Genomic DNA, 25,917 nt, shown 5'->3' with positions numbered 1-25,917 from the left:
TAAATTTCGCGGTCTTTTAGCGCTATTTTCAAATATATGTTTTGTGTGCATATTGATGTTTTTCGGCGGGCCTTTGGGGTTATTACACTATAAACATTTTCAGTTACAAAATACATTGATAAAATGAATAAATCGTCAGTTGTTTTGTAATTTTTTATTTTTGCCAGTTCTTGAATTGAATTACAGCCGGGAATCTATTTATTGATGTTCTGTTGTCAAAGACCACACTAGAGGGCGAGCTACTCCAAATAATGGAGAGTGGCCATGACCAGAAGAAGGGGTAGTTTTGCATCTTCAGGAGGATTTGACCCGACCGCGCACTTCTCTTTTTTTCTCTTATATCATTATCACGTCAGCCTTTGACGAGTAAACTTGTACATATTTTGGTAATTACATACAAAAACCCAACCCGCGTCGTTTCTTCTCAACCCTACCAAAGTAACGAAGTAAAATACAAGATAACTCCGTGTGCTCCGGCACAATTGAATTATGAAATAATTTAGGTAAATTTTGATAAAGTGCGATACTTCAAGGACTGCCCTAGAAACTTTTCAGTTCTGCATACTAAATCCGTAGAGTCTAAAGAAAATCAAAGCGCTAGTGGTTCGAGCGTGTTTTGAAGAGAAAATTAAAACATTCTGATTGGTACTGGTATTTTTGTGTTTCTATTCGACTGTAATAAATGAAATAAAATGACCCAATGTTATTAGGGGTGGTTGTATAGTTTCTCAGGAATTCCCAGTTATGGGAAAATCATCCGTTTCCAACAACAAACAAAAGATGCCGCTAGAACCGAAGACATTAATTTTTAGTGTGACAAAAATTCTAAATTTTAATCAACCGAGTTTAGTTTTTGTGGATCTACATCTGGAAATTTATTGAAACTTTTATTTCATAACAAGGTAAGTATGGCGAACATTTTTCGTACAAAAATTATTACTTTGTCAGCAAACATTTTTACAAAAATACTTCAACGGATTGATTTTATAAGGAATCATACTGTTAGGAGAAGATTCTGGAAACTTCGAGCGCCAGCGCTGGAACGTTCCGCCCTGCTCTAGAGCGAACGGTTCGTGGAATAATTCTGATTCATACGCGGAACTCCCGAATATTCTCGCAGCGCTCCAGCATTAGGCTAGTGGTAGGGGAATATCTGTATATAGGGGAGTAGTGATAGGATTGTAGATAGTCTAGTATTTGGAAGTCCTGTAAAGTGTTATAATTGTGGATTACGAGAGTGTTCATAGTGCACAATAAAATTGTTATTGTTACAAGCGAGATTTTTGATTTTTCGGCCAACGTGACAATACGTATAATTCGCGTATGGTTGACTTGCAATAATTTATTAATGTAGCGTTTTTCGAGTTCGATATATTATTTATTACAACCAAAACAACTTTACATCAACTTTACAACAACTTTTTGCACTATTCAATTCTCTTCCATTTTACTACTGTCAGTCTGCCCCTCGCCGCCTCCGTTTTTTCTCTACCTACTTGATTTCGCTCTATGCTGATCCGTTAGATTAACATTGTCTTATTTCAACACTTTTTATTTTTGTATAGGTAGTATTTCTTTTGGAAAATTATAATTTTTTTCTCAAATTATACTTTCTACTTTTTTGTTAGTGTTTTATAAAAACTTTAATCGGCTTCTGTCTGTAATTGCTATCATAACATAACCTAAAATACGCTTGTTAGGCATCTCATAAAGTCCGTTTTTTTTTAAACACCGCAATCTTCCCCTGCATTACAACCGGCAATGTTGCCTAGGGAGATTTTTGGGAAGAAAATAATTGTCAAATTTTTGACATTTCTGAAAATTACGCAGTTTCCATTAAAAACGTTCCTTTTACCTTTTAATAGTGAAAAGACTCAGCACAGCCTGAAAGGCCGTTTTGTGTAATCAAATTGTCAATTAGACAACTAACCTATTTGATTTTGTCACCAAAAAGTCACCATCGACGACGTTGCCTGTTGCAAGGTGATGGGAGAGTGCGGTGTTGGCGGTTTTTAAAAAAAACGGACTTTAACTGTAACGAAATGTCAACTGAATAATTGTACTGTTATAGACCTTTTACAATACCGATGTGTCATTAATGTCTCTTTACAATACCGGTCGGTCAATCGTCCATTGGTCAGACTCTCGTTGCCTAGGAATTGGGATGGCTTTTTACTCCACCTCTAGAATAAGCTTTCGGGATTTTTTATTTTTTCTCAAATACTACTAAACTTAATTAATTTTTGTTTTGAAATTTACCATCTGTATTGTTGTCGGCACCTTCCCTTGCTCTCTGGGTCATGAGTTCTGGGACACCTGTATTTTATATGTATATCTTTCAATAAACGCCTTTATAAAAAGTTAAATTTTACTTCCAAAAAAGACCAATGAGTGAGTAGTAGAGCGCTCGAGATTAAAAATAATGGATCAAGTTGCTTTGAATTGACAGTTTTTTAAAACAAAAGTGTCGTGAGTGCAGTTCGTCGAGTTTTTGTCGAGGATTTCAAAATTTTGGGACAGCCTGAGAATGGATAATGTAGGGGAAGGGGGTCGAATATCGATCACTTAACAGATAATATAAAACAAAATCAAAACTTTCAAAAAAGTTAACAAAATTTTAATTGAAACGTAAACTTTATTCTTTTTACAACATAATATCGGAAACAAATTCTCTGAATTTTGATAATAACATAAAAGTTTAAAATATAAAAAAGAAACTATTGAATATTGATCGATGTCTAACTGTAATCCCTAAAGTAGTCTTGCAATTTCTAACGTTGACAGGTATGTAGCTAATCTAATAAAGCGAAAAAAATAACAATCAAAATGCCCAAAAACTGTTTTTGACCATGCTTACTCAATGTTATAATGAAACTGCTAAACTAAAATTGGTTTCATGCAGGTGGTAATTTGCATCGGCTCTAAGAGGCGACAGCACCTACTATATCTCCCATACTATGATTGATTTGTCCACATTAGCCGCTGATCGGTATTTGACCCCGTTCCCCTACATATGTAGGTTTTTGGTTTATTACGCTTTTCTAATATTCTGGTTTACTTGCTTCTGCGTCTACCGGCAAAAGTGGATCCATTTCTTTAAATTTGATAAATGGTCTGATGGGTCTGATTTGTTTAGCAACGTAACTTGATACATGTGTCTTTTAGTTTTATTTCTAACGCGTCTCATTGGTCGTCTGAAAGACTATTTTGCCTGCAAAGTAGTTTTTTAGGCGTCAAATTTAAAATGCAGCTCTTTGCTTGGTCGTTCAGTAGAGTGAGGTATTCAATGTTGATTTTTCAAAGTCCTGCAATTCCTGCGGAATGTCAAACAAGAAATGTTACATGTTACATCGCAAAACAAAATAACTATCGTCAAATAAATATACAGGCTGGCCCACCTAAAACTTTTGTGCCCAATATCTTTGTTATTTGTCAACGGATTTGATGTCGGTAATCTTGAAACACTCTAGTTCATTGTTAAACTGTCGACCACGACCACGTAATTCTTAACTGATAAAATAAACCCAGGGATTGGATTTAATAGTATATTATAATACAAGTTTATAAGCAAGCCTTTAAAACACACACGATGAGTTTAAGAGCACGACGCTTCAGCGAGTGTTATACGCTCTTTTTTATTATACCTATCCATTTACAATCCTTTAGAAGCATTGGAAAAAATGTGAATTTACACAATAAAATTATTAAAGGTTGTTTGTGAGTCGTTTTCGTAGAGATGGTTAGCAACTGTTTGTTTACGTTGTTAAGCACATTTTTTCACGTCTGTAAAAATCCGTTCAGAAAATAAGTGAAGACATTAAAAGCCTAGCAAAACATGCAGAACTACGATTAATTCTGAATCTACCCGACGCTGAGAAATATACTGGTCATGCTTTCCGACGAACTTCATATGATTATGGCAAACAGTGGTATGAGCATCGATGAGTTGAAACGTCAGGTGGGATGGAAATCTTCGAGTGTGGTAGTGGCTATATTGAAGAATCCACTTTAAACAAAATAGTTGTTTCCAAACGCATTGCTGGTGTTCTGAACACATCGGTTGCTAAATCAACTTCATCAAGAGCTATGGACGTCCAACAGAAGAATGAAAATGAAAAATCTTCTACTAGTTATGAATTAGAAGCAACAAACAACAGTAACCAGCTTAAAGCGGAGGGTTTTAAAATTTCATACAATAGTAATTGTAATTTTCATGTTTATTTATAATTATAAATAAAAATTGGTCCTGACATTTCACTATTTCTTGTTACCTAGACAACTTTAAAGCTTTAGTGTTTTAAAGACTCCTTTTTGCACGCTTTTGCGTGTTTTAATTTAAGATTATGATGCAGGTATAATAAAAAAGATTTTATTATGGAAAATTTGATAATGATATTGATGACTGAATGATTGATGTTTTGTCAATAAAAACCTCTCAGTTACAGAAAGTGCTTTTGACATGTCAACATTGGAAAAAATGACTTTAACTTTTTGTATTCGACAGTTTCGTTGCATACTATTGGCGACACCGAAATTTGACCGATTTTTTCGATGTCACGGATTTTTTTTAATTTGGTTAATGTAAATCAGTTTTTGAGCAGTAACATTTTATCTTGACTATACTTACACTATTTGCTAATCAGCATAAACTCTTAGCAATCGGTTTTCTTCTAATTTTTTAATGGCTCTTGCTTTTTCGACTACACTTAAATGTCTGGGAATTTTTAATTAACTACTGTCATTAATTGTCATAAATGCGAAATAGAACTACGCCTAAGATTTAAAGTGTAAATTACGTTAGACAATTTTGCCGTATTTACACATTTCGTTGTCGTCAATAGTAGGAATAAATGGGAATAAACTTAAATACAAATATTCGGGTCTTTATTATTGAAATGTGTACAAGTTGAAACACACTAAAGGAGAAGTTAAAAAGGATTCGGGAAGTCCTACTATAGAGAATTCAGTGTATTTAGAAATAAAGAATCTTTTAATCTTAATACTTTTAATAACAATATTTATAATAATAAAATCAAGACTCGTAGAAACATTTTTTCTTAGCTTATTTGGTTAATTTAAAACTTAATTAGATTGAATACATGTATGTACAAAATTATTTAACACTGAAAAATTAACTATATAACTATACATAATGGGTATTATACATATGTATGTAGATACAAAAATCTATTAACGAAAAAAGTATTTTGGAAGAATTCACAATTGTTTTCTAAAAGTTCCTCTAGTGTGATACCAAATGTTAGAACAAGTGTCAATCAATCCGTCGGGCTACCTAAAAATAAACTCATTGAATTATGAAGTTGATTTAGTTTTTGATTTCTTACTGCATATTAAAATCAGGAATTTTGCTGTTGAACAAACAGGGTTCCAAAGGAGGCAGTAGAAGAACAGTTACAGCAAATCTTGGGATGTTCTAAACAATTATTAATATTGTTAAAATATTATTACAATTTACAAAGGAAAGTAAAAACTCACCTAAGGTTTGGTTTTATTTACAAAAACACGAATCTCAAGAAGAATTTTGGTAACTTCCCATCTGCGGAAGGAAAGAAGATGTAGAACTAAATATTCGAAAAGTTGTCAACTTACCGAATGCCTGATCTTGTTGTTCGATGAAATTGTCAATCAGATTTTAAGAAGTCAGTTGCGAAAATAAGCTTGAAAAATGAAGTATTCCGTTGCAAATTTTTATTTATTAAAATGCCGTGTGTGATTTATTATTTGAATGAAATAAGTAGGTGCATTTGAGCCGCCACTAACAAATTATGTCAAGGGTTTGACAGATGTTTTTACTCTCGTTTTTATCAAAACCAATTACATTCTATTTTTTCAGTCAGATCTTTAATCAATTTCGAGTCCTAATTAGTCAAATTTACAACTTTATAATTTATTACTTTTACAAAAAAAAACAAAAAATAAATAAATAACATTTTTATCTGCAAGTGTTTTACGATAATAATAATCTGTATAATTTGGTTAATAGACACATACAGGTGTCCGGAAAGTCGAGCGCCACCGTGATTCTGAGCATGCCATAGATCACCCGAATAATGTTAAAAAAAAACAAGTTTTCAATTTTTTAAGATAATGTGATGGGTTCAAGAGCAAAAGTTGAATGCCAAAATTAACGATTTCTGTGCAATAATTTCACGTGCAAATATATTTTTTATTAATTTCGTAGAGACATGTGCAAAAAAATTGTAAAACTTTTGTGAAAAATGGTTGAAAGCTGTTATCAAGATTTTTTAATCAACAAAGTCGATCAGTGTGGCATCGTTCGCATGAAACCATAGTTACATTACTCGTTCATAAGCTGACATAAGACCAACAACACAACTGCAACGTTTCTATGGCTTTGATTACTGGAAATTAAAATTATTCCGAACAGCTTGTATGTTCAAGGTGTTTATAAATGTTTCTAGTATCAAGGGTGGCTGTAGAATTATTGTCATGGACTTTGCCGCTTTGTTTTCATAGTGAACATAACTATGTTTAACTATATTTAGAATTTCAATAGTTATGATTTTGTGTCCAAGTTTTTGATTTTCTGCCTTTAAATCATAACTAGACAAGTTTTTTTTTTGTTGAGGTTAATTAAAAATGTAAGGTAAACAAATTTCTATAAAATGTCATAGCTACTCTTGATGCAAGAAACATTTATAAACACCTTGTATGTACATGACTACATGCATTAAAGATAAAACTACGCCTTGAATGATGAGAAAAAAAATCGTTTGTCTTTTTCAAGGCGTTTTACTATCACTCATTATTATTTTTTTTTAACTCTAAAGTCCTCAGGCAATGTTTCTTGTTGTAACATGCGACTTTGGATTTTTAATTAATAAAAATATATGTTCATATTATTTTAAAATTTAAACACGGCAAAGATTAAAGAGAATTTATGATAATGAATCTGAAATAGTTTTTAAGACAAGAAAGTAACAATATTAGTCTGTTTTCTTTCACGGGCGTAAAAAATTGGCAAATGACCAAATTTATCTTTGACATCTTTTTTAGACCCTGAAGAGATTAACAATTTTACTGTTCTAATTGTGCCACTCTTACAAGCATAATGAATTGGTAATAAGCCATTAAAGTCGGCAACATGTAATTTGACGTTCTTTTGTATTAAAAATTGTACTATTGAATGTCCATACCGATAATTAGCACAAGCATAATGAATTGGTAAAACACCCTCTTTGTCAGGGATGTTAACGTCTGCACCTTTCTTTACTAATAGTTCGCCTGTTTCAAACTCGCCACTTTTACAAGCATAATGAATTGGTAGCAAGCCATTAAAGTCGGCTACATGTAATTTGACGTTCTTTTGTATTAAAAATTGTACTATTGAATATCCATACCGATAATTAGCACAAGCATAATGAATTGGTAAAACACCCTCTTTGTCGGGGATGTTAACGTCTGCACCTTTCTTTACTAATAGTTCGACTGTTTCAAACTCGCCACTTTTACAAGCATAATGAATTGGTAGCAAGCCATTAAAGTCGGCTACATGTAATTTGACGTTCTTTTGTATTAAAAATTGTACTATTGAATGTCCATACCAATAATTAGCACAAGCATAATGAATTGGTAAAACACCCTCTTTGTCGGGGATGTTAACGTCTGCACCTTTCTTTACTAATAGTTCAACTGTTTCAAATTCGCCACTTTTACAAGCATAATGAATTGGTAAAACATCCTCTTTGTCGGGAATGTTAACGTCTGCATCTTTCTCTACTAATAGTTCGACTGTTTTAAATTCGCCACTTTTACAAGCATAATGAATTGGTAGCAAGCCATTAAAGTCGGCTACATGTAATTTGACGTTCTTTTGTATTAAAAATTGTACTATTGAATGTCCATACCAATAACTAGCACAAGCATAATGAATTGGTAAAACACCCTCTTTGTCGGGGATGTTAACGTCTGCACCTTTCTTTACTAATAGTTCGACTGTTTCAAATCTGCCACTTTTACAAGCATAATGAATTGGTAAAACACCCTCTTTGTCGGGGATGTTAACGTCTGCACCTTTCTCTACTAATAGTTCGACTGTTTCAAATCTGCCACTTTTACAAGCATAATGAATTGGTAAAACACCCTCTTTGTCGGGGATGTTAACGTCTGCACCTTTCTTTACTAATAGGTCGACTGTTTCAAATTTGCCACTTTTACAAGCATAATGAATTGGTAAAACACCCTCTTTGTCGGGGATGTTAACGTCTGCACCTTTCTTTACTAATAGTTTAACAGTTTCAAATTCGCCACTTTTACAAGCATAATGAATTGGTAGCAAGCCATTAAAGTCGGCTACATGTAATTTGACGTTCTTTTGTATTAAAAATTGTACTATTGAATATCCATACCGATAATTAGCACAAGCATAATGAATTGGTAAAACACCCTCTTTGTCGGGGATGTTAACGTCTGCACCTTTCTTTACTAATAGTTCAACTGTTTCAAATTTGCCACTTTTACAAGCATAATGAATTGGTAAAACACCCTCTTTGTCGGGGATGTTAACGTCTGCACCTTTCTTTACTAATAGTTCAACTGTTTCAAATTCGCCACTTTTACAAGCATAATGAATTGGTAAAACACCCTCTTTGTCTGGGATGTTAACGTCCGCACCTTTCTTTACTAATAGTTCGACTGTTTTAAATTCGCCACTTTTACAAGCATAATGAATTGGTAGCAAGCCATTAAAGTCGGCTACATGTAATTTGACGTTCTTTTGTATTAAAAATTGTACTATTGAATATCCATACCGATAATTAGCACAAGCATAATGAATTGGTAAAACACCCTCTTTGTCTGGGATGTTAACGTCCGCACCTTTCTTTACTAATAGTTCAACTGTTTCAAATTCGCCACTTTTACAAGCATAATGAATTGGTAGCAAGCCATTAAAGTCGGCTACATGTAATTTGACGTTCTTTTGTATTAAAAATTGTACTATTGAATATCCATAATAATAATTAGCACAAGCATAATGAATTGGTAAAACACCCTCTTTGTCGGGGATGTTAACGTCTGCACCTTTCTTTACTAATAGTTCAACTGTTTCAAATTCGCCACTTTTACAAGCATAATGAATTGGTAGCAAGCCATTAAAGTCGGCTACATGTAATTTGACGTTCTTTTGTATTAAAATTTGTACTATTGAATATCCATAATAATAATTAGCACAAGCATAATGAATTGGTAAAACACCCTCTTTGTCGGGGATGTTAACGTCTGCACCTTTCTTTACTAATAGTTCGACTGTTTCAAATCTGCCACTTTTAAAAGCATAATGAATTGGTAAAACACCCTCTTTGTCGGGGATGTTAACGTCTGCACCTTTCTCTACTAATAGTTCGACTGTTTTAAATTCGCCACTTTTACAAGCATAATGAATTGGTAGCAAGCCATTAAAGTCGGCAACATGTAATTTGACGTTCTTTTGTATTAAAAACTGTACTATTGAATATCCATAATAATAATTAGCACAAGCATAATGAATTGGTAAAACTCCCTCTTTGTCGGGGATGTTAACGTCTGCACCTTTCTCTACTAATAGTTCGACTGTTTCAAGTCTGCCACTTTTACAAGCATAATGAATTAGTAAAACACCCTCTTTGTCGGGGATGTTAACGTCTGCACCTTTCTCTACTAATAGTTCGACTGTTTCAAATCTGCCACTTTTACAAGCATAATGAATTGGTAAAACACCCTCTTTGTCGGGGATGTTAACGTCTGCATTTTTCTTTACTAATAATTTGACTGTTTCAAATTTACCATTTTTACATGCATAATGTATTGGCAACATACCAAATGTGTCTTTAATGTTGAGATTCGCGCCTCCGTCAGTCAGTAAATTTACAACTCGAACATTGTTACTCTCGCATGCATAATGAAGAGGTGTTTTACCATCTGAACTTTGCAAGTTTATCAGATACGTAAAAATTTCTTTTTCTTGAGAAGTAAGTATCTCCAAAAATGTATCAAAATGTTCGATGAAAATATGGTGATATTTTTCTTCTAACATTAATTTTGATAAAAGAGTGCGTGACTTGCAAATTAATAGAAGTGACAACAAACTTGTTAAATCAATTTTCTCGAACTTTGAATTTAATGTCTCCGAAGTTTGTATGTACTCAAAAAGCATTAAATTGTCCGTTTTAGCTGCGTAATGCAAAAATGTGGGTAAAAACTCTGAATTAAAATCATTGGTGTCATCGTCAAGAAATTGAACAAGAAATGGAAAAAATAACAACAAGCGAATTTTAGGAAATACGGTTTTCATAGCAGCGAATTTTGATTTTATATTCCTATACTTTAAAGTTTTCAAATCTTGTTCTGCCATTCTTTGGGTGTATTTAAATTGTTCATCATTCTTAAATTTAAAAATCGGGCAGTTTTTATTCCATGCGCAAGACAAACTCAAGAGATCTCGACCAATAGTATCTTTGATGTTTAATTCTTCTTCAGTGCATTGCTCTAACAACGAGAAATTCTTACACAGTATCGATATAAACGGCTTTAAATTTTCAGTCAACATTAAATCTAAAAAAAATCGAATGTTATTATATTTATCATCACAAACGAATGATTTGGAGTTTACAATTTTTGGATTATGATGAAAAAGATGCAAAGCTGCAAAATATTCGCCATAAGAATTGTGAGTGAACTCGACGTTATCAGCATCTGTTACTTCTTTTATAAAACCCACAGGGTCTCCGTTCTGTTTTATATCTTTTATCAAGTTTGTAATATTTGTTCCGTTCCTTGCTCTAGTCCAGATCTTTTTTAAATAAACTTTGTATGCAATGTTTGTGTAATATTTTATATTATTTCCTTTTTGAATTTTGCAATCTGCAATATTAATCGCATTGTTTAAGTCGTGACCTTTTTTTTCTTGGAAATATACATTGAATTTTTCGTCAATAAAGTACTGATATAAATTTAAAATAGTGAACGTACCACTTAATAGATTTAAATATTTTTCTCTGTTTTGTATTAACAGTTCTGTCAACATATATATTTGCAACGGAATGCCTAAAATATCATTATTAGAATATGTCTTAACATTTAACTTAATTTTTTCGACAACTTCGTTTAAATCTGTTACAATTTCACCCAATCGACTTCGAATGTACGTCTCTTGTTCTTGTTCGTCAAACTGTTTCAAATCTCGAGCAAAAGTACCAAACTCTTCTTCTAACCGAGATTTTAAGTTATGACGTGAAGTCAGCCACTGTTTGAAGCCATATGTTGAATGTATAGCCCTAATTGCCGCAAAAATAAGCGGCAATTTGTCTTCGGACACTTCGTCAAGTCCATCCCAAATGATTCGAATTTGTTTCTTCTCAGCAAAAAGTTTAAAAATTGTTTGACTGTCTTCGTCAAGTTTGTCAGTTAAAATTGAGTCCATAAGTTGTTTCACATTTAATTTTTCGTAGAGTTGACCATAATTTCGTGCATAAACGACGACTGTCCGTACATTAGAAAGGCAACTGTTTTTCAAACTCTTTGCCAATGTGCTTTTTCCCATTCCAGGGTTTGCACATATAAGATTGATCATGTTTTCAGACTGACCAAACATTTCAGATTCCGGAATGACATCATTTCCATCTTCTAGTTGGAATTCTCTTAGTTTATTGATGTGGTCTTTTGAACAATTTTTTGTACGAATCCATTCTAATCTCTTTGCGTCCAAATATTTAAAATAGTAGATTCGTTTAGATTGATTTTTTGAGCAGATTTGCAAAAACTGTTGATTAGAAATTTCTTGTGTACTATAATAAAGCCCACCATTGATTTCTTCATTTTGCGATGTTTTGATTTCAGTCATTTCCACTTCTTGAAGTGTTTCTTTTAGCAGTTTGTCGTCCTTCACGTTCGAAACTGTTACAAGATCATTTGCGTTTATCTGTTTCAGAAATTGCACGTCTATCAAAATTTTTGTCAGTTTTCTTTCCATATGACATGTCGGCAAAACTTCATTTTGATTTCCAATAGACAGCGGAGCATTTATCATTTTAAAAAGATCATCAACAGTTATTTTTTTGTCGATGTCCTTGCTTAATTCAGTCAAGTATTTAATTTTCGATTCTCTTTGACCTTCCACTGAATAGGTAAATGTGTTTAAAAGTTTTTCGTAAATCTCATTCTGTGATCTCAAGTCAGACAAACTTTGAAACTTTGACGACTTTTCTATATTATCAGATGATCCGTCACCCAAAACTATCAAGTTTTTGACTTTACACACAGCCATAACTTTTGCCATTTGTGGATCTTCTTGGACGATTAAAGGACAGTTGTCAAGTAACCACAGAATCCGACTTATTGTATGATCGTCAGGACGGTCGATAGTTCGTAAAGAAAGATAAAACTCATAATCTTTCTTGTTTACTTCTCCGGCAATATCTAACCAAAGTTCTTTTACTATTTCGTAGTTATCACGATTGAGATAAGTATAATCAAATTTTGCAATGGCATCTCGAAGTATTTTCACCTTATCACACATTTTATCGGTAGATATTCTCAAAGGTTGAATTAATGGCGACGCAATACAAAGAAATAGTTCTTTTTTGATCCAAGATTGGTCAAGTTTCTTATTTTGACCTTCTTTTAAACTCCACTTTCTAATAAAATTAACATATTCATGCAAACTATTTTCATCACTCCCAAGCTCTTCTCTTGTTATATTTGACATAAACTCTTTCAGAGTCTTCGTATCTGCTTGGTTTGTGTACAAAAAAAAGTTTTGAAAAATGTTTTCGGATTTGTCATTGAAGAATATGTAAGAATTTTCTGCACCAGAGGTTTGAAGTAAACTATGTTCGGTGTTTGCAAGCTCAGCACTAATGGCTTCGTTGTTACATTCAAATTTGTTTCCATTTGCAACTGTTGATTTACAATTTGTAAATAATATCATTTTAGTGTTTGTTAACGACTTTGTTTTTTGTAAGGTTTGAAAACATTTTGCAATACTAAAATCTCCATTTGTCGTTAAATCTTCAACTTGCAACGTTTTGTTCTCTTCGGTATGTTTTATCTGCACAGCATAAGTAACGACTTCCTGATTAAAATATTTAACTTGCATAACTACGTCGTCAAATGATTCAAAGTTGTCCTCATTCAAAGACAAATTAAAATCTTCGACGTTTTTGTCAAGAACCATTTTTAAGACTAAATAAGCCACATACAATATTTGATATTCTTTCGGGTGCTCATTTGTTGCATTGTCTTTTTCAAACACCTACGAAGATAGTCTACATTAGAAACAAGTTTAATTTAATTGAATTCGTTATAAGATGATTATTTTCTTGCTCAGTTGTCTGTTACAAATAATGGCAATTTGAATAGATAGATCAAAAGATAGTATAAGATAATTCCTCATAAAAATTATTTTTTTTGTTTTGTCATTAACGGCATAAAACCATATGGTAGGCATCTTATTATGCGCTTAGTATTATAACTTACCCTTGCTGAAGCGATATTCTTGATCTCTGCAGTAGAGGACAAAAGATCTACATTAGAAACCATTTCATCTCGTACAAGATCAGATATACCATTTTTCTGTAAAAAAATTATACGTGGTGTAATAAATACACTAATTTGTACTGCCGGTAGATCTCGATAAAACAAGCAATTTTTTCCTTTGCGATTTTTCAAAATTCGAGCACAGTTTGGGTGAAAATGACTGATCGTGCAAAAAGATATATTAAAATCAACCCAAATTCAGCAACTTCTAAGAACAATTTAACCTTAAAAAAATTGTTTTATTGTATTCCATTTTTTGGGATCTTCCAATACACGAATTTTCGTATCTCCATATAATACTTGAGTTTATCATTAATTTGAATAAGTTTGGAGCGGTTGAGTAAAAAAAATCACCTCAAATTGTAGATCTGCAAAGGTTCTTTATGCTTTTTACATGATGTGGTACTTAGTTCTTTATAGAAACTTAAAATCGTTTGTTTTTTATCTAATGAGGATTATTTTTCTCTGTCTTAAAGAAGATGTAAAGAGTACAAAAAACATTATTTAACTCTATTTTTACAAAAATTGGAGATAGACCCTTATGCTTCTAATGTACCCTATTATAGTACGACCGATATTAGGTATAAATTTTAATTTTTGCTTACCATATTCAGTGGTTTGGAATTGTTTATTTCGTTATTTGATGTGGTATCTTCTTGATTCTACAAAAGAATTGAACATTAAAATTTTGTTTTTTTAAACCTTTTACATCTACCTATACAGGCGAACCCGAATAAAGCACAACGAATTGAACTATAATATTAGACAACGCTGCAAATAATGATTCTGCAAAAAAGTTGCAATTTTATGCGGCAAAACGCCTCCGTATTACCCGTCTATTCGACACTTATGACACTGAATTTAAGTTGTTAAGAAATATGATCAAAAATGTTGTTCTTTATTAGACAGTCCGTAATGTCATCACACCTTAATTCAGTTTCACACGTAAACAAAACACTTTTTAAAACTTCAGGTTAATTATAAGACGTTTGAAGAAAAAGAATAAGAAATCCTAACTCAAAATATCATCAAAATTTGAACAATTCCGCACTGTAAATTCACATTTTTCTATAACGATTATTTATCAACGGACAGCAACTCCGATGAAGATAATTTTTGCCACTTGTGTATCAGCGTTTTTAATCCCAACTTTTCGATATTTTGAACTGACATTAGTGATGGAACTGACCTATCTCAACAATTCAGTAGCGCACGGCGATTTCTGCAGAAAACTTTAAACATTTTTTGTGGTAAACGGTGATGTTTTGGAACAGCGCAAGATAAAGAATTCCCTATTTTTTTCACTCACTACTTAAAATATGTTTGCCGGAAAAACTCATGTTTGGTAAAGTTGATTTAGTAAAACCTCTCGATTAATAAACTTGTTTGTTAATAGTATATTAAAAAACGAATTTTGATAAAACCCTTATTAAAAACACGAGTCCAGATTTTTGGCATGAAAGCGGAAGTGTTAAAAGTTTAATAAAACGAGTTTTTTATGTTTTTTTTTTAGTTTGCATTTTAAACCCATTTTTTACAAATACAATTAATTTTCGTGAACTAGAGAAGTTTGTAACGGATTGACAACAGTGTTGCACATTAGGTGTTCATCGTTCAATTTGATATTGACATTTGTTGCCAACCGAAAAAAATTTTTAGATTTTGAATGCAATCAAAACGAGTGCGGTTACAGCTCGGTTACCACAGTAAATTAGGAAAATAATTATTTATACATTTTCATTGTATTTCCTATATGAGTGAAATGCCAATGTCATTATAAGCTTGTGCTAGAAGTCTAACTTGCTTATAATGCAATGTTACTTATAACGCAGTGTCTTATTTAATTAAATAAAGAATGAATGATTGCTATAATTACCTGAATTTCTTTTGCAGGAACTTGATATTCTTGAATTTGATATTCTTGAAATTCCTGTAGAAGTAAGTATTGTTCTTCAATAAAATTTGTCCTTTTTGTGTTTTTTTCTAAAATAAAAAAAACATAATTTGTACACGATGGAATCAAAAATTAATTAGCTTGCAGTAGGCCGTAACCTCAGAATATACAGTGGGGAACAAAAAATCTTAGACGTCAATGTCATCTAATTGTCGCACGGTGTAAAACCGCACTTAGCATTTGTAACCTTAATTTTTTGCATTGTAAATTTTGCCAGTTTTACTTTCTTAATTTTAAAATAGACTGAATTTTCGGTTTTCCAATATTGCACGGACCTGACTGTTGATCATAACGCTCTGTACTAAAGAGACTATTTTAATTTTATCAGTTTTAAATACTTTAGTCATGATAATTCTTAACTGACAACTTGTCAATACTTTGATGTTTTAAACGTCAGTAATGACAATGACAGTAATGTACAGAGTACTAATTTTTGAAACGTCAGAAAAATAACGCCTAAGATTTTGTGTCCGCGGCTGTATCTCTGCAACTACTCATACAGAATAAATTGAGAACAAGCCTCTTGGTGCTCACAAGAGAAATTTTAGCAGTGTTCATACATTCTTTGACATTTATGCTTCACAACATTTATTTCTATTATTCCTATTATTTACTACCGAGGAATCAAAATTTCAAACATCAAATTGAGTGATATTTAAAAATTGTAAACTGTCCTTTATCTTTATAACCTTAAAATTTATAAACGTCACACCAAGTGTCACAAATCTTGGCGTGACAATTAATAACGTCAGTCACAATGACAATAAAGCTTATCAAAATTGCAATTTATTCCCAAACACCAAATTTTGTCAAAAAATGCTGACGCGCGTTTCGATAGCAATGTTATCATCATCAGAGCGATGATTAAAACTAGTAGTCATCGCTCACAGATTAAGATCAAAGCTTTTCCAAAAATTAAAACTTGTTTCAAGACAGTTTGCCTAGAGAAACCCAAATATTAATAACAATAAAATTTTTGACTTTATTTATTTTGCATTGCATTTTTGATAAATCTGTTAATTAAATTGTCAGCTCTGCTGCTGCATTAATTTAATTCACATTTTGGTATTATGCTCTATCGATAGTCCTGTTAAATTGGTGAGAATTGCCAATAATTTTGTAATGCCATTTTAAAAACAAATAAGCCTATTTTGCGTTAATTTTGCGGAACAGTGTAAAATAGAAAATCTCAATAAATATTTTAACTACTATGTATACAGTATGTCCCCGGATTGAGTTCACAAGAGGGAAAAAAACGTTATTTTTCATTTTACAGAAAAATGACAAAGGAATAATATTTTTTGCTCAATTTAAAATAAATAAATCTTTAATTAAAACTTTAATATTAGCAAGCTGTGTTCTGGAAATCGAAAAAAAAACAAAAAATAACGAAGAACTTTTTTATTTTAATTTAGCAAAAAATGTCAAAGGAATGAAATTTGTTCCTTAACTCAAACCAATTTCTACTATTTGATTAAACCCATTACCTGTTTTAGCACATAGTTCAATTCTAACTCGTATTTTTTCGACTGTTTCGAATTTTCTCAATTATTGTTAAGGATGCAATTACATTTTTTTCCAATTTTTTAATACTTACACATTATTAGGAAAATTTTTCTATAATCTTTAACGCACTATTTGATTTTGTGAATCCACAGCCTGCTATTATTTGAATACGATTACAAAATTTAATAAATAAAAATAATGAAAAAAATAATTTTAAGAGTACAAACTAATAATTTTGAAATTTTAATTGCAGATTTATCTGTTTTGAAATAAGCAAAAAATGTTTTTCCTTTGTCATTTTTTTGTAAAATGAAAAATAAACTTTTTTTCCCTCTTGTGAACTCAATCCGGGGACATACTGTAGAGTTGCCAATGGCAATATCCAGGGTGTCCTAGAACTCATGACCCAAAGAGCAAGGGAGGGTGCCGACAGCAATACAGATGGTAAATTTCAAAACAAAAATTGCTTAAGTTTAATAGTATTCGAGAAAGGATAAAAAATTAACAACCAATCCCAGAAGCTTATTCTAGAGATGGAGTAAAATTTCCTAGGCAACGAGAGTGTAATGTTCACTTGACCAATGGACCATAGTATGTGTCCACAGTTACGGATTTTCAAATTCTGTTCAGCTTCCGGATTGGCTACCGTTTTTTTGTCTTATCTCGATTATACAGGGTCTATCAGAACTAGCGGACCAAAATGAAACGATGTATTCACAATCTTCTGGGAATAATTGGAAAAATGTTTAAAAAAATCCATCTTTAATAGTGATCAGAAAATGAACAATTTAAACTAACCAATCGTGTTGCTGATGTTAAGTTACCTGAAAATTAGTTTTTCCTGCTTTATTTGTAACTATGGATGCATCTTAAATATTTTTGCATTGTTGTTACACTGACGTAATTTTTTAGGTGACGTCTTCTCATAAAAATTGACAAGTTTATTTTGAGACCAACAAAATGAAATAATAAACTCAAACTTAAAATTAACAAAATCCGAAAAACAAATTAGTAAGTAAATACAGAAATAACAAGAATGAATAAATTAGCGGTATAAATTTGAATAAATAGGTAAATAGTTTTTAAAGTAAATGTTCAAAATTTCTTCCTTCCACTTGAATGCACAGAGCAGCTCTTCTCAGTAGACTTGCCCTAGCATTACTGACCATTTCAGCTGTTATTGAAGCAAATGCTTCTTGAATGCGGTTTCTTAACACGTTAATATTTTCAGGCATATTTCGGTACACCAAATTCTTGACGTGTCCCCAAAGGAAAAAATCTAAGGGCGTAAGGTCTGGCAACCTGGGGGGCCAACGTCTTGGGCCTCCGCGGCCTATCCATGCATTAGGAAATCTAACATCTAAATGGTTCCTAGTTACATTTGCAAAATGTGCTGGGCATCCATCATGTTGGAACCAAATATTATTAATGTCAACATTTCTTAATATTTGTAGAGGAATATTGTCTAGCAGCATGTCCAAATCATCAACTAAAAAATTTGTATAAATTTGGCCGTTGAGTCTAGCGGGAAATTCGTACGGGCCAACCTGAAAGAATGTGATGTTTTATAATTGCGTATAACTTGTTCTCAAAACAATTTACTATGGCGTTTCCAAAAATTCCAGCAAAAGGTTTGACAGAAAACCTTTGCTGGGGATTACTTTGCCTGAAGACGTGCGGATTATCTCGCCCCCAAACATTAAAATTTCTTTGATTGAAAAATCCATCTTTTTGAAAGCAAGATTCGTCTGTAAACAATATGCTTTTGACGAAGTTCTCATTTGCGTCATGTTCCCGCAGAAGCCAAGTACAAAACTCCACTCTTAGAGGGTGCATTCGTTCGTCTTTAAGAATACGTTGAACAGAAGAGGTGGACATTTCAAGATTTCTGGCCACAATACTAATGCTCGTTTCAGGTTCCTCTTCAAAAATCTCAATAACCGCTTCCTCGTTGTCCACGGTTCTCGCAGTTCTTGGGGCACCCCCAACCTCCCTTCTGCATACTTTTAAATTACCAGATTCTCTTCCTCTCTGTACTAATCTTAAAATAACATTTCGGCTAGGCTGTTCCCTATTTGGAAAACGAAGTGCGTATTGCTGGATAGTAGCTGTTGCACTGCGATTACACTCTCCATACAACAAGACCATATCAAAATATTCTTCCGGGGTAAACATAATTAATTATTAAATACAATGAAACCACAAATCAACGTTTGGAATGACTTTCTAATTGTCAGAAATACTTTGTTATGACATAACCGTCAATTATTTTTTGCAACAATTAAATATGTTTCTATGGTTAAAAATATATGTTTTAAGGTAATTTTACATCTACAACACGATTGGTCAATTAAAACCGTTCTTATTTTAAAATCCAACAAGGATGGATTTTTTTAAACAATTTTCTTTTTATCTACAGAAGGTCATTTATCCATGGGATGATTTTGGTCCGCCAGTTCTGATAGACCCTGTATTTTGAGCTAGAAAATTTTTGTTTCGAAATTTTGGTTCAGAATTGTTGCTTTCATAAGTATTATTTCTCTAGGTCACGAGTTCTGAGACACCCTGTATTTTAAAATGCCTTAAATTACATTGCTATGGACAACGTATCCTTATAAGCTAGTTTACTAACCTCTTTTATAACGCATCCCAAAATAAAATGCCAGTATCACACATATTATGCCTAATGTGACAATAATCAGGACCACAGTGATTGAAATTGCTGCAACAATACAAGTTATTTACAACGAGAAATAGAAATGAGTTATGTTTACCTACACCTAATATTATCAAAAAGCACTCATTCTAAGTTGGCTTTGAATTTTCAAGTCATGTTTTTTAAAAATCTACGGGGAAGTGCTCCAGAATGCTTTTGTTTCGTTTTCGTTGGCTCACTGTGTAAAGTGCGACCAAAGCAAAATCACTTATATTTTGGGAATGATTCGGACCTCTATCGACGATTTTAAATTTTAAAAGAAAGTGCTATTGAACTTTCAAAAATGGTAGAAGTTCAAATGGCTAAAGTTCGTTTTTTTTTAACAACCACCAACACTGCAATCTTTCCCTGCATTACAACCGGCAACGTTGCCTAGGGAGATTTTTGGTGAGAAAATAATTGTCAAATTTTTGATATTTCTGAAAATTACGCACTATTTCCGTTAAAAACGTTTCTTTTATACCCTGTTGGATGGCAAATCAAAGGATTAAATAGTGAAAAGACTCGGCACAGCCTGAAAGACCGTTTTGTGTAAACAAATTGTCAATTAGGCAACTAACCTATTTGACTTTATCACCAAAAAGTCACCATCGACGACGTTGTCGGTTGTAAAGTGGTGGGAGAGTGCGGTATTGGTGTTTTTTTTTTAAAACGGACTTTAGTCGTACAGATAGGAAAGTTATTATACATATGTGCAGGTGTACCCGAATAAAATGAAAAGATATTAACACCAATATCAGATATCCATGTAGATTATGATTCTGCAAAAACAAAAATTCGAAATTCGAATGGAGCAAAACCCCCTTGGATTACCCCTTATTCGACGCTTATGGCAGTGAATTTAACAACTGTTTCCCAAAGACTATAAAAACCGTTTAAATAAAAAACGTTTACGCTCGCTTCTTATCATACTTGTTTAACTTGCACTTAATTAATTACTGGTTTTAAAAACATCATTTTCAAAGGTTGCTATTGCGAAAAGATAACTTGTTTACCAATTATGGCAGAAACCTTAGATCCGTTTAAAAGATTTGATCGAATTTGTCTTTAAAAATAGTTGAGTTGCTTAAATGCAAAACTTGACATTTGCTTTTAAGGTAACCCTAATTTTTTGAGTAATAGAGAAAACTCTACTAAGCGCTTTTTGCTTAAACGTTGGAAGATCAAAATTTTGTTAGTTTGTAGAAAAAACCTTATAAATTATACGAATGTGAACCTTTTGTAATCTGTATATGTAGAAGCGATTAGTCACAATTACGGAATATACAGGTGTTTGGTAAAGTGAAGCACCAAACTGTTACAGCAATATTATGAAGGTGCTAGTTATTGAAATCTCTAAGAAATTTTTTTCTGTCACAATTTTTGTAAGCAATAGAAGAACGCAAAAGTAACCAATCACGTCACAGTTTGGATATTTGGAAAATTTAAGAAATCAAGACATTTTGCTTTGCGACAGGCTGTCAGGTCAGGTCAATAGTCCTGAGATTGCAGTATGCGTTATATCTTAGTTTAGATCGAAACAAAAAACAATTTAAATGGTTTTATACAGGGTGATTTTTTTAAAACGGCAGGCGTTGTAGAATTTTTATTTAAGAACCGATTTGAAAAATTAAAAAAACAAATTAAATGGTTTTTAATTTCCTATAAACTGATGAAACTCAACTTTCTAATTTTAAATTGGCACCCATTTTTTTTTTCATAATTTAGAAGATATTAATTTTCTTGATTCAGAAATGTGTAATATGTTTTACTTTTACAAAAAATATTTAAAAAAAATATATCAAAAATGAAAAAATTTAGGCAATAAAAGTTAATAAAATCCAGGTGCGTGCTGTCAAATAACACAATATCGTTATTGTAATGTCAAAAAGCAGCAAATAACAGAAAGAACAAGTTTTCTTTCAACAAGATGGGGCTACACCTTACAATGCACAATGCATTTCTCATAGGTGTCAATTGTGCAATGAAAAAAACGGGATGGCGTTTCAACAGTACTTTCATTAAATTAGGTAGATGTTTTTCCTGATTTGTAATTATTATTGTCTTTTGTTATTGATAATTTCAAAAATAATTGCCAATCCTTTCTGTTATTTGCTGCTTTTTGACATTACAATAACGGCATTCTTTTATTTGACACCATGCACCTAGATTTTATTAACTTTTATTGCTTATTTTTTTTCAATTTTGATAATTTTTTTTTAAATGTTTTATTAAATATAGAACATATTACACATTTCTGAATGAAAAAAATTAATATCTTCCAAATTATGAAAAAAAAAATGTGGGTTCCAATTTAAAATAAGAAAGTTGAGTATCGCCCAAAAGATACTAAGCCATTTAGAAAAATTCTAAATTCATCAGTTTATAGTAAATTAAAAACCATTTAATTTGTTTTTTAATTTTTGAAATCGGTTCATAAAAAAAAATTCTACAACGCCTGCCGTTTTAAAAAAATCACCCTGTAGTTTTGTATACGATTTATTTTTCGAATTAAATATTCAATTGCGAGTACATTTGTCAGTGACTAATCATGTCAAATGTGACATTCTTTTAGCACTCTTGTTTTTGTCAAAACCAAACTACAGTAGAACCCGCTTAATACGATTTTCTAGGGACCGAGCAAAAAGAGCGTCTTATGCGGGAAAAAGTCTTATACGGGAAACCCAAAAAAAGAATTTAATAAAAAAAAATTTAAAGTTTTAATAAATCACATTGTAGAAAATTATTTTTACATTGCTTAAACATTTATTGTATGTATGTACGTAACAATTTACACAGTTCAGTGAAAATAGTTTACTTAAAATATGTATGCAAGTTGGTTTGGTGACATTTTATTGATTTATTTGACTTCATTTTAAAAAACAATCCAAATTCGTCAGCATTAAAAACGCCGCGAGGTGCGTAGTCCTTTAAGAGTTCAGGAAGCACTGTTTTTATTGCATTATTTTTTTATATATTTTTTTCTTTTTGTTCCTGCATCTGACTTGCACAATTCTTCATTTTTTTTCAGTTTTTTAAAATGGTCCGAAGAGTAGAAACCGGTAAATGAAACGTCGTCGCTATCTGCTTTTGGTTTTTTGTCTGACTATGTTGGTTGTATTGCTGTAAAATTTTTAATTTTTAAAGTGGAGTTAACGCTTTCCGCTTTACACTATTCTGCGCCATTACGCCATTTTCTAAGACAACCGGTTCATAACTGAGACTAACAAAATAATAAAGTGAATCAACTGACGTTTGGCTACATGTAAACATTTTCTTAGAAACGAATACAAAACTGACGCCTCGGATAGACCATTAAATTTTTCTCGGAAATTTCATTCAGGGAGCGTTATAAACGGGAAATTTGTACTTCTTAAGCGAGAAAAAATACATGTAAAACATATCCAAACGCAAGGGACCGGCATAAAAAGGCGTATTATGCGGGAAATCGTATTATCGTATTATCCGGGAGCGTCTTAAGCGGGTTCTACTGTACTATGTTTTCGGTCAGACCTTTAATTATTTTTTCCTAATTTGTATCTTAAATATTCCCAAGTTGCTATGGAAACAAAGCTATTCTAACATTCCGTATCGAAATGGATATTCTAGCACTGAAAACGAATTGGAAAATAGCGAAAATAGCTCTATTACAAGAACAAATTAGGAAAAATAATATAAAAACCTCGTTCATAAGGCCATTTAGGCACTCATCCATTATAAAACTCGCGGCTTTGCCGCTCGTTTTATAAACTTGGATTCGTGCCTAAAAAATTGCCTTATGAAACTCGGTGTTTTAATATACTATTCTAGTCTTGATTGGTCAACTTTACAACCTTATAACTTTTACTAGAAAAGGAAAAAAAAAGAAAATTTTTACTCAGACCTCTTTCTGTAAGTTTTCTGATTCTCTTTGTAAGAGTTGGTGCTTTACTCACAAAACACCCTGTATATTGATGTGTCAAATTTCAGTCTGATGCAAATGTCGAGTTTTGCATGTAGGCGACTGAGTTATTTTCTTAAATCGATTTAGTTTTGATATCTTTGAAATAACAAATGAAAGCGTTGATTTTGTGCATTTCTACTGAACTTGCTTTTTATTTGAATTTCTACACATTCTAACAGTTTCTGTGTTAATGCATTGCAATAATTTCGAAAAAAATGAAATAACAAACCTTATTGCAGCCGACATAGGCCTCTGTAGCTTAAAATTACTCATCATTAAACAATAACGTTAAATCAGAAACGTGAAAAAAAAAACAGAATGAAGCAGATGTCAGGTATGTCCAAAATTGTCCTTAATTTCATAGCCAGACATGATTTTGTAGGTTTTGGAAATGTTAGCTTAGTTTTTGCGTTTTTTTGGAAACTGGACCTGCTACATTGTTTGTTTTCAAAGAACGCGTGTATAAGATAAAATTAATGTTAAATGATTTAAATTTAAATTATGACGAATAAAGTTTACCGTCTGCAACATCAAATGAATTTTTACCTCTTGGATTTAAATTTTAACAAATCCGTCCACAAATTATAAATGAAATTGGGCTTGAAAGCCTTAGGTGCGCCATCCTGTAATATGTCTGACTCACTGATTAATACGTTTTCAATATGTAGCTCGACATCAAACACTCTTTAAGTAGTAATAATAATGAAAGAAACTTACCTTTCTCAACTTCTGCATTTTGACGATAAGCTGTAATACTGTGCCATTTAATACTGTCAAGACTAATACTGTACCCTTCACAGTACTGTCGGTCTTTCCCAAACAATTTTTCGCAGTAAATGTCGCAATTTTTACCGTATATTCCAGGCTGCTGACAGTGAAAAATATTGTGAATTAGGCTTTTATTACTTTTTGAATTTGTCGCTTCGTAAGTTTTGCACATTGGATCTTTTATAAAATTTGCATTTACACTGTTGATTTTGTCAATTACTGAAAAAAATACATGAGTAATTATTGCATAATAATTAGAACATAAAAAAACGACAACAAAGTAACTACTCACTTTATTAGAGGTATTTACTAAAAACTCCTACCGTAATTGAATTCAGGAAAAGAGCAGCTTCTGATATCGATCGCCCAGTATCCGGTATGATCATCTATTGAGCGCCTTCGCAAAGATAACTTTTCCAGTGGTGGTAGTTTAAGTTTTTGTGGTGTATAAAGATTATTCACTGTCCTATTTATCCCATTTAATGTTTGGGTTCGATTGGTGGTTTGAATGTCCAAGATACAATATTCACAAAGATATACATACATCATCAGACAAACTGTTTCTTTTATTGGAATATGTATATCAGTAAATCCCTGAGATACGTTATAAGCAACTCTCACTTTATCTAGAATGAAAATCGATTAGTATAATGCTTATGTCTTGTTTTACATTTTATTACAATCCTGGATTTTCCAATAGTTGGGCTTGGTTGTCTTAACTAATATTTTTGTAGGAATTTCGGAAAACTGACGAAAGTTTTTGTAGTTTTTTAAATAACTAGTGCCACCATTTTTCGCATAAATAGTTAACAAAGTCCAAACAGGAAGTATTTTTATGGAAATTTGGTTTGATTCGTTGGGATTGATTTCGGTATAGAGATCAATGGACGTTGGGTTCGGTGCATACACCCAAAAGGATAAAGAAGTGTCAAAATTAAAAATTAAGATGTCGGTATGCACAACACTAAAATCTAAAAAACCGGGTTGATTAAAATATAAATGTGTGCATGCTAGTTTGCGATAAGTTTACCTTGCCATCGCTTATCTATAATCGGGGCGTGTAGCGTTGCTGATGAATCTAATAAAATCCAATCATCCCAATATGAGGTAAATTTAACCAAATGGTTTTTCTTGCTTCCGTGTTCTTTCAATGGTTCAATATAAATAGGAAGTGTTGTATTGTCGGAGACGCATATCAAATGAGTTTCATTTTTGAAAGTAATTATTCCTTGGCAGTTATATGTTCCCGCATACAAGATGATTACGATGAGTAACGACAAGATAACCATTTTTCGTAGCTAAACTAAAAACGTGAATTCTTCTTAATACTAATAATAATAATAATAATAAACAGGGGTTTTTACTTACATTTTTATCTACTGATGCATTACATGCGTGTCAATTAGATTTTGAACTATTAAAACTACCTTCTCTGATACTGTATCTAAAGATAACGATTTAACTACAAGGACAAGTAGGAACTCCCAGCTAAGAAAT

General features: G+C 32.1%; 2 protein-coding genes and 1 long non-coding RNA gene across 3 annotated transcripts; all 3 read right to left on the bottom strand.

The window, feature by feature from the left end:
* Nucleotides 1-5,161: 5,161 nt before the first annotated feature.
* LOC148176747 (uncharacterized) lies at nt 5,162-5,884 on the bottom strand. The gene is made up of 4 exons (XR_015769764.1): nt 5,611-5,884; nt 5,497-5,557; nt 5,346-5,434; nt 5,162-5,293 (listed from the first exon to the last, which is right to left on the bottom strand). It is a non-coding gene; the product is annotated as an uncharacterized LOC148176747 (long non-coding RNA).
* A 1,023-nt stretch (nt 5,885-6,907) lies between these two features.
* LOC148176746 (uncharacterized) lies at nt 6,908-13,570 on the bottom strand. The gene is made up of 3 exons (XM_088032168.1): nt 13,495-13,570; nt 9,514-13,270; nt 6,908-9,408 (listed from the first exon to the last, which is right to left on the bottom strand). Exons 1-3 carry the CDS (start codon nt 13,555-13,557, stop codon nt 6,947-6,949), a joined length of 6,282 nt encoding a protein of 2,093 aa, XP_087888294.1. The 5' UTR covers nt 13,558-13,570; the 3' UTR covers nt 6,908-6,946.
* A 574-nt stretch (nt 13,571-14,144) lies between these two features.
* LOC148176745 (uncharacterized) lies at nt 14,145-25,709 on the bottom strand. Its single transcript, XM_088032802.1, has 7 exons — nt 25,451-25,709; nt 25,101-25,391; nt 24,744-25,046; nt 24,370-24,639; nt 19,647-19,736; nt 15,431-15,537; nt 14,145-14,216 (listed from the first exon to the last, which is right to left on the bottom strand). The coding sequence occupies exons 1-7, from the start codon at nt 25,707-25,709 to the stop codon at nt 14,145-14,147; spliced, it is 1,392 nt and encodes a 463-aa protein (XP_087888928.1).
* Between the last annotated feature and the right edge of the window lie 208 nt (nt 25,710-25,917).

This window comes from Gnatocerus cornutus, chromosome 3 (genome assembly GCF_029298725.1).
Source record: "Gnatocerus cornutus isolate USDA-ARS CGAHR chromosome 3, icGnaCorn1.1, whole genome shotgun sequence".
Lineage (NCBI taxonomy): Eukaryota > Metazoa > Arthropoda > Insecta > Coleoptera > Tenebrionidae > Gnatocerus > Gnatocerus cornutus.
Note: the sequence above shows the minus strand (reverse complement) of the source record. Positions and strands in the feature narration are given on the sequence as shown.

What these genes read in the sequence shown, in the direction of transcription:
- LOC148176746 (XM_088032168.1), bottom strand. Translation starts at nt 13,557, where the DNA reads ATGGTTTCTAATGTAGATCTTTTGTCCTCTACTGCAGAGATCAAGAAT. An exon ending in AGAATATCGCTTCAGCAAGG is followed by an intron (nt 13,271 to 13,494) that starts GTAAGTTATAAT and finishes CTATCTTCGTAG; the next exon opens with GTGTTTGAAAAAGACAATGC. An exon ending in ACCAATTCATTATGCTTGTG is followed by an intron (nt 9,409 to 9,513) that starts CTAATTATTATT and finishes ATTATGCTTGTA; the next exon opens with AAAGTGGCGAATTTAAAACA.
- LOC148176745 (XM_088032802.1), bottom strand. Translation starts at nt 25,709, where the DNA reads ATGGTTATCTTGTCGTTACTCATCGTAATCATCTTGTATGCGGGAACA. An exon ending in TGGGATGCGTTATAAAAGAG is followed by an intron (nt 15,538 to 19,646) that starts GTTAGTAAACTA and finishes TTTTTATTTTAG; the next exon opens with AAAAAAACACAAAAAGGACA. An exon ending in TTCCTGCAAAAGAAATTCAG is followed by an intron (nt 14,217 to 15,430) that starts GTAATTATAGCA and finishes ATTCTTTTGTAG; the next exon opens with AATCAAGAAGATACCACATC.